This window comes from Malus domestica, chromosome 07, assembly GCF_042453785.1.
Source record: "Malus domestica chromosome 07, GDT2T_hap1".
Classification (NCBI taxonomy): Eukaryota; Viridiplantae; Streptophyta; class Magnoliopsida; order Rosales; family Rosaceae; genus Malus; species Malus domestica.
The window spans coordinates 29,697,980-29,706,711 of record NC_091667.1 but is presented as its reverse complement, the minus strand read 5'-3'; the positions used below and the strand labels follow the sequence as shown (position 1 = coordinate 29,706,711).

The following is an 8,732-nucleotide window of genomic DNA, read 5'->3' as shown; positions in this document are numbered from 1 at the left end:
ATGTGGCATTTAAAATTGAATAAAGCCTTATAGGCATACCGAACTTCACCCTGGTTGGCAACGGGGACCACCCCATATGCGTTAACCTATGAACATGACGCGATGTTACCAGTCGAGCTAAGTGTAAATTCTTTACGCGTGGTCGAGCAGAGTAGTTTGTCCAATGCCGAATACAACCAGGCCATGTTACAAGAGTTAGAAGATTTGGAAGAAGATTGACTTGATGCTTACAATCTTCTAGTGGCACAAAAGAAAATTGCCGAGCGAGCTTATAACAAAGAGTCAAACAAAAAACGTTCGGCGAAGGAGAGTTAGTTTGGCAAATTTTGTTACCCGTAGGAATTCAATTCAGCAAGGACCGTTTGTCGTCCATAAAGTTCTCGGTAAGGGGGCATACCATCTTAGGGATCGAACCGGTATTATTCATAAGTTACCAATTAATGGAAAATTCTTAAAAAAATACTACCCAGTCACATGAGATATGCAAGAGTAAAAGCTTGTTTCATTTCATTAATAAGATAGGCTTCAATCAAAATGTTCTAAGGCGATGAAGGAAGAAGAGTTCCAAGAAGTGCCTTGAGCTCCAGCCACCTCACTTCGCCCATTATGACCTCGGCATGCCTGTTCTTCTTGTCCAACTTCAGCTGCTCGACTCGCTTCGTGTTCGCCGTAAATTCGATTAGACAAGATTTGCCGCCCGACTCAAAGTCCCTCGCAAGCTCAGAAGCAAGGGCCGACCTCCGTTTTGCCAGTTCAGCCATTTGCCGGTCGAGGTCGGCCAAGGCTTCCCCTTTCGTCTTTAAGGCATCGATATTCGGACGAAGAGTGTTTTGAGCGGCCAGTGCAGTTTTCAAGTCATCATCAGACTGAAAGGCGTTCTCGAAAATACTGAAGGATTCCCGAACTCGCTCCAAGGTGGATGACGCCTGAATGATAGCCTCAGCGCTCATTTGACCATCTGCTCTAAGGTCGTTCAGGCATGCACCCAACAAATCGAGCCATTTGCACTCAAGGACTTGTGACGCCGAGAGAGATAAAACTTCTTGTAGTCAAACCAGAGCAGCTGAATCGGTAAGTGCAGTCGTAGCGGCCGAAGGACCAGCCGCTCCAGAAGTGCTTGACAATAGGGCATTAAATTCGACTTCCAATGAAGGCTGCACACAAAAAATCATTTTAAGTACAAGGAAATTATGAAAGAATATAACAAGAAGGTTTTTGTTTTAAACCTGCCGAGAGGAGACTTCGGCCATATCTTCAGGTTCGTTGCTCGAACCTAAAGAACTTAATGGCCGAGCCCAGTGTCTTAGATTGCTTCTCAGTTCACGCGGCCGATGGAGGTTATCTATGTTCGATGGCCACTGAGGCGGCCAAGAAATATAGATAACACCCTTCGGCGCGTAGAACTTTCGATGAAAAGAATGGGTAGGCACTTGACATTCAGTATCATCCTGGTTTAGAGATCCAAGGTAGAAACGTAACCAAAGAAAAACGGTAGGGGTACTTACGAAGGTCGAGGTGGCTTCTTGGGAAGGAATGTTGATGTCGTGGTATTGCGGATGAACAGGTGTTTCCGCCGTCGCTTCTGGCTCAACGGCAGGACGTTTGCCTCGGTTGGCCATAGAAGGGCCGACTTGGACAACTGCCTCGGACAAAGAGGGAGGCGAATTGCGTGGTTGAAAGTGACTCGTCAATGGAATCTCATCACTCCCGTCGCTCTCTTCCAGAACGACTGCCATGGTTTTTGGATTTTCGGGAAGATTTTTCTCGGCCAAGGGGACCGCCCATTCCAAGACAGGCGCATCAGCTAACCCTGAAACTGCAGACGCCTCGACCAATAGAGCAACAACTGGTCCAACAGCTTGAGAAACAGGCCGTGCAAGGGTTGTTTCTTTGGCCGGAATTGGCCGTCTCTCTGTCGAAGCTTTGATGACAAGGGTAGAAGGGGAAACACTAGGAGTCGTCGCTCTCATAGTTTGACTGGAGATAACATGAATCTCCCGTTCTCCTTTCCTCGCCAGCTTCTTAACCCGTTTTGTGGGTTGAGGGAGGTCAAGGGCCGTCTCAGCCTCTTGACGAGGTCGTTTGCTCAGCAAGGCATGTGCGGTAGTCTTAGCCCTTTTGGAGATGGTCGATTTTTTCCCAGCCGCAGCCGCAGCGACCACTTCTGCCTTTTTCAGTGACCGACCACCTGAGAAAGCAAAAGCAAGTTAGTAGAGTTCAAAGTCGAAGGAAGAAGGTAGAAATAGACCGTTACCTTGAGATTGGGGGGTAGAGGCCTTATTGGGTCGATCGTCGAAGATCTTCTTCAGGACGTCTTCGACCGGAGCACCAAAAACGTTTTGGGTATACTCTTCCCACCAATCACCAAAAATGTCAATACTAAGAGATTTTGGAATGGTTGGTCGAAGGTGGAATTTTTTGCACCGTTCTTGAAACTCATCTTTACACTCATTGTCTGAAGAGCCAGATAGGCGTCCTCGGCTCAGCAGGGAGCGAGAGGTAAGAAGAGGCACCAGGCAACCCTGAAGATAGCCAAGTTGCCGAGCAATGAATTGGGGGTGATATACTTCCCAACTTGCTCGATGCGTATCACACCTGAAATGAAGGTCGCGGGTAAGCACAAGCGACCCCCAGGGTTGACAAAGATCAGCATCATCATCTGCACTCCATGCTGATGTGGGAAGTTTGATCGACACAGGATATTCTCGACGACGGCAGATCAAGAATTCGTCGTCGAAAAGGGCATCAAAGCCGAAGAAGTATCTGAATACGTCTCCAGCTTGGTGATGAGGTACTGGTCGAGAAGCCACCTGAAGGCCGAGCGCTTCAGTAGGTGAGAAGCTAGCAAGCTCTGACCAAATGGTGACGAAATAAACCTGCAGCTAGAGCTGGAATACCCATAGGGGGCCACTCTGGTGTGGGTCGATCTTGTGAAGGGTCATTTTGGCCAAACAGTGCAGGAGATGGCCAAGAATGGCTGGACTAAGCGCCAGGGTGTGACCGCTAGCCAGGGCTTCGGCCACGGGCATGTTTTCGACCAAGCATTTGTTGGACTTAGTACAACAAATAAATTTGTTATACCAGTAGAAGAGGAAGGCTTCGTGTTGTCCCCGCCGTAGGTCTTCCTCCCCTCGGCCGGCAAAGTGGAGGTAAAGAGTGTTGTAGTTGAGGAAGTTCTTATAAAGTTTTTTAACTTCCTCCTTTGAGGGTTCTTGACCCTCTCCGCTCAGCGTCTCGATGGCCCGATCATTGAAAAGCGCCTTCAGGTCGAGGGTCGATGGGTACCTAGAAATGGTGGCGTCAACCGGGATGCCGAAAGGGGAAGTCCCTAGGATCGCGGTAATATCAAGGATGGTAGGGCCCATGGGGCCGAGGGGAAGGATCATAGTGTTGGTAGTTGAACACCAGAAGCTTGAGGCGGCCATAAGAAGCTCTTTGTCCACGACAAACTCCATAGACGAAAGACGAATAGCATCATAAATGCCGAGAGCTTTCCATTGCTCGCCGAAGATCTTCTCCATCCGTGCAACCTAGGCTGCCCAGGTCGCAGTGGTCGAGGGCCAGAAGCCTTGGGGTTTTGCTGAATCCCACATCGACCATTCAAACCCCTATAGTAAAGGTGTCAGACACTGCTCCTTGAAGAGTTTGGTGATGGCTGGTGGCACTGCATCCTTGAAAAGTGGACCAAGGATCTGGTGGGGGTGCTCATATCGCTCTCAAAGCACAGAGTCTTGATTGAGCGCTGATCAATTATCATCCCACATTTGTTGCATTCCTTAGAGAGCTTGGAGATAAAGGAGGCCATTAGAAATGGTTTTGAAGGTTTTTCTGGGAGAAAATCAGGGGGTTTCTTTAAACAAATGAGAGTTTGGAAAATCTGAGAGCATAAAGAATGAATAATAGAAGGCCAGGTATTTATAGACTCGCGGAATGGAAGATCAAACGGGTAAGTGCTTGGGAAGATTGCTAATAATTATGGAGTTATGGAGAATATTAACAGACTCAGGAGAAAGAACCAAAAAACTCGCAGATTAAGGGGTCATAATGATATTGTGACGGCGTCCTTTTATGAAGAAATGACGTTTTGGTGTCCGCTCGATCTCGAGGGTACCAAAAGATTCGTAAATCGAGAGTGCACGATGGCATGCTGCAACAGGTATGATGATTTATGGACGTTTGGACACCCGCACATCTTGAGGAAATTAAAAATCTTGTGGATCAAGGGGGTAATAATGAAAGGATACTTCAGGTCATACTGAGAAGAAGACACTTGGCGAGATATCTGACGAGAGCAAGATCGTGCTATAGTGCTTCATAAATGCACCTCGGGAGACAGAGTCTAGTGTCGCTTCTTCACGGTCAGGGTTCGGCCAGAGACTTCAGGCCGAAAAAGCCCTCAGAAGCGAGGGGGCAATGTTTAGGCCCAAAATAGTGGTTTGGGCCGAGATTTATTTTTGGCCCAGAAGACCTTACGAAAAGGTTGCCATGGACCGTTTAGTTCATGGGCTTCCTAACCTAGGTCGGCCAAGTCATGCTGCGAGATGAGTAATTGAATCCTGGCGCAATAAAGAGTCTCGGCAAGATATGGATATTGGTAAACCAGAAGTGAATCCGGCTTGATAAAGGATTGGGTTCAAAATCCTTATGAAAATGGGATTGGTCGAGATATTGTTCGATCAGAATAAGAAGTCCTAATCCGAGTAGGATTTTAACTCGATCTAAAGAGGACCTGATGCTATAAATAGAAGAGGATGCACATCGTTCAAGCTCCTCCAATTCAATGCACAACTGCCCTGCGCAAATTCTCTCAACAACCTTGAGATTTTTTCCCTTTCTTTTTTCGCTGACACACCTTCAGTTTGGATAAACAACACTGTGAAGGCAACCGGTGATATCTTCAGTCGGCATAGATAGCACTGTCACCGTAGAACCAGCCGATCTCGCAGCATTTTCAGTCGACATAGATAGCACTGCGTTGAGGGTGACTGGTTATCTATCTAAGTCTCGATCTAGCGGGTTTCCGAATCCTTATTGGTCGAGGTCATCTCATTAGCCTTCTCGGTGAAGTAAGGTGTTACAGTTTATTAGGCTCGACACATTGCACGTCGTGTTAGTTTATGATTGGATACTCTCAAGTGGGATTTAGAGTTCGGCACTTCGACGGCCGAACCACGTTTATTGTTAAGACATATATACGCTTTGAGTATTTGTGCCCTTACACTTTGATGTCGATTCGGCGTGAGTTTACTCTGACGAATACCATCACTGTGACCGAATCCGACAACGACGATTTGTGAACTTCGTAAGAATAGTAGTCTTGTCTTCAGGTTCGAGAACCCAAGAGGCCGAGACATGTTCCTTCCTCGGTCGCAATTACAAGACGCAGAACTCGGCCGCGCACCCAACGCAACATCAACAAATTTTACTCCTCGGCGAGCACAGCCGACGAGTTGGCACGCCCCGCATTCAACCGAAGGACGTAGTTAGCTTACTAATTACTCGGCCTGCGCGCCACACAGGCTTGGTAGTTTTTCGGGTCAACAAAAGCTTAATGCAATTTTCATTGGGTGAAAATTATTTGAATGGTACCATCCTTCCCTCCATATACAATCTCTCATCAATTAAAGTCATTCATATGTCTCAAAACAACCTTCATGGAAATCTTCCTCCTGGCTTGGGCCACACTATATTTCCAAACCTCGAAACCTTTATTTTCCACAGCAACCAATTCACTAGACCAATACCAGCTTCAATCTCCAAAGCCTCAAACCTTTTAGTATTTTCTATCGCAGCCAATAAGTTTATTGGGAAAATGCCTAGTCTGGCACGCCTGTCAAATTTGTATTCTTTTGAACTTCAGGAGAACAACCTTGGAAATAATGAGGAAGGTGACTTGGATTTCATCTCTTCTCTAGTTAATTGCACCAATTTAGAAGGTTTATCTATCGGCCTCAATAACTTCGGAGGAGTGCTGCCTGAAACTATCAGCAACCTCTCAACAAAGCTCACGAAAATATCTTTTCAAGAGAATCAGATACGCGGAAACATTCCCATCGGGGTTGGAAATCTTACCAACATGGAGAGACTAGGCTTTTTTGCAAATTTATTGGCAATAGGTAAACTGAATAAGCTTTATGAGTCATGACCTATTTCTACGTTCAAATGAATTGTCAGGTAATGTTCCATCATCTTAAGGAAATCTAACTTCATTAAGCAGATTGTATCTCAACTCAAACGAGTTAAATGGAAGCATACCACAAAGTCTCGGAGACTGCAGGTTTATGTTAGAATTGGATCTTTCCCACAACAATCTTAGCGGTCCAATTCCAAAACAAGTCATCAATTTACCTGTTTACTTGAATCTATCTGGAAACCACTGAATCCATTCCCATGGAAGTAGGTAACTCACAGCATCTTGGTTTCTTGGATGTTTCTGAAAACAAGTTATCTGGTGAGATTCCACAAAGCTTAGGGAGTTGCACAAGTTTGACGACTCTGTCTTTGAGAGAAAATTTATTGCAAGGGACAATTCCTAAATCCTTGAGCACTTTGAGAGGAATTGAAGATTTTGACATCTCTCGCAACAACTTGTCTGGCATAATTCCCAACTACTTGGGGAGTTTCCCATTCTTGCAGAATTTGAACCTTTCATTTAACGATTTTGAAGGTGCAGTACCAATCCAAGGAGTTTTTAAGAATGCAAGTGCGGTATCTGTTATGGGAAACACGTGGCTTTGTGGAGGTATACCTAACTTAAGATTGCCTAAATGCATCTCCAAGCAATTTAAGTGCGGGTTATCTCCTAAGCTGAACTTAATTATCTCAGTTTCCCGTGGGGTTGTCGGCTTGGTCTTCTTGTTGTTACTTATGCTTCTTTATCGATCAAGAAAGGCTAGAGCGCTTAAGTCAACTTCAGGATCATCATTGGGGGTTTCACTTTTGAAACTGTCCTATGGAGATCTCCTCAAAGCAACTCATGGGTTCTCTGCTTCGAATCTGATTGGTTCTGGAAGTTTCGGGTATGTGTACAAGGGAATTCTCAACCAGCATGAAGAAAGAAATGTTGCGGTGAAAGTACTCAATCTTCAAACATCAAGAGCTTCTAGAAGTTTCATAGTTGAATGTGAAACCTTGAAAAGCATTAGGCACCGAAATCTTGTCAAGCTACTGACTGCTTGTTCAAGCATTGATTTTCAAGGAAACGATTTCAAAGCTCTGGTGTATGAGTTCATGGTGAATGGAAGTCTAGATGAGTGGCTGCACATATCAGCTGAAGGAGTAGATAGGCTAGCCAATATGCCGAAGAATCTAAATCTCACTCAAAGAGTTAACATTGCCATCGATGTAACGTGTGCTCTGGATTATTTGCACAACCGCTCCCACATGCCAATATTTCATTGTGATATAAAGCCCAACAACATTTTGTTAGACATTGACATGACTGCTTGTGTTGGTGATTTCGGTTTAACAAGGTACCTCCGGGATGCTTCTTGCCCATCTGCTTTGCACGAAAGCAGTTCCAATGTCAGAAAAGGCACCATAGGCTATACTCCCCTAGGTAAATTTTCTTATATATATATATATATATTATTTGTGCTTGCACTATGTTTTTGTATGTAGCATGAGTTATTTTAAGTCACACATAAGAACAAAGCTATGTTTTGGTGCATATAACTTAAGAGTATGGAACGGGAGGCGAGGTGTCAACATATGGCGACGTGTATAGCTACGGAATACTGTTGTTGGAGATGTTAATTGGCAAGAGGCCGACAGATGGTATGTTTAAAGGTGGTATGGACCTGCACAATTTTGTTATGATGGCCCTACCAGGACGTGTGGAAGAAATATGTGATCCACTAATTGTTCAAATAGAAGAAAGCAGCAGCAATACTAATCCCAGAAATAATAGGCGGAATCATGCCCCAAATGATCGAAGAAGAACAGTTGTGGAGTGCTTGACTTCCATTGCAAGAGTAGGAGTTGCTTGTTCTGTAATGATGCCGAGAGAGCGAAAAGACATGAGCAATGTGGTAGCTGAATTGAGTCTAATAAGGGATGTGCTAACTGAAACTAGGATGCCTAGAGTGAACCTGTGATAACGACCCAAGTAGTGAGTAATAATACCTTGTTATCGTTAAATAAAATCCCATGACAATGCTTGAACTTTGCATGGTGATCTTCTGAATGATGACTATGTGGATTTTCCCGTTTTGCAATTTCATTTTGTATGTTTTGTAAATGATCTTAATTTGTAAGGTCATATTTATGTTTGCTTGGAAATTTGGAATTCGTCAATCTAAGTTTGGTTCTTGTTCTTATTAATAAGTGTTTTTATCGCAAATGGTCATTGATATTGATCCAACTCCTCATTTTGGTCCATAAATTTCAAGAATCAGTAAATTTGGTCCTTGACTTTCACTATCGCACATCAACTTAGTCATTCCGTTAAAATCTCATCAATATTTTTCGTTTGCGTGCTGAAGTGGTCCCACTAATGCAATCATATGGCTCCACGTGAATTAACTATAAGAAACTATTTTTTTTAAGAGTGAACAACGGACAAGTATTCCGTGCTGACATTTTTCTCGCATCCCACGACCCCAACTGGAAAAAAAATTCAATCTAAATTCGATAAAATCAAATCCAAATTTAATTTAAATTTGAAGAAAATAACCAACTAGAGAGAATGAAGAGTGAGTTCAGGAGGCCAAGTACTTTAATGGTGTCGTGAT

General features: G+C 44.3%; 1 protein-coding gene across 1 annotated transcript; it reads left to right on the top strand.

The window, feature by feature from the left end:
* Nucleotides 1-5,812: 5,812 nt before the first annotated feature.
* On the top strand, nt 5,813-8,096 carry LOC139197811 (probable LRR receptor-like serine/threonine-protein kinase At3g47570). Its single transcript, XM_070825789.1, has 3 exons — nt 5,813-6,116; nt 6,401-7,558; nt 7,681-8,096. Exons 1-3 carry the CDS (start codon nt 5,813-5,815, stop codon nt 8,094-8,096), a joined length of 1,878 nt encoding a protein of 625 aa, XP_070681890.1.
* Nucleotides 8,097-8,732: the final 636 nt, after the last annotated feature.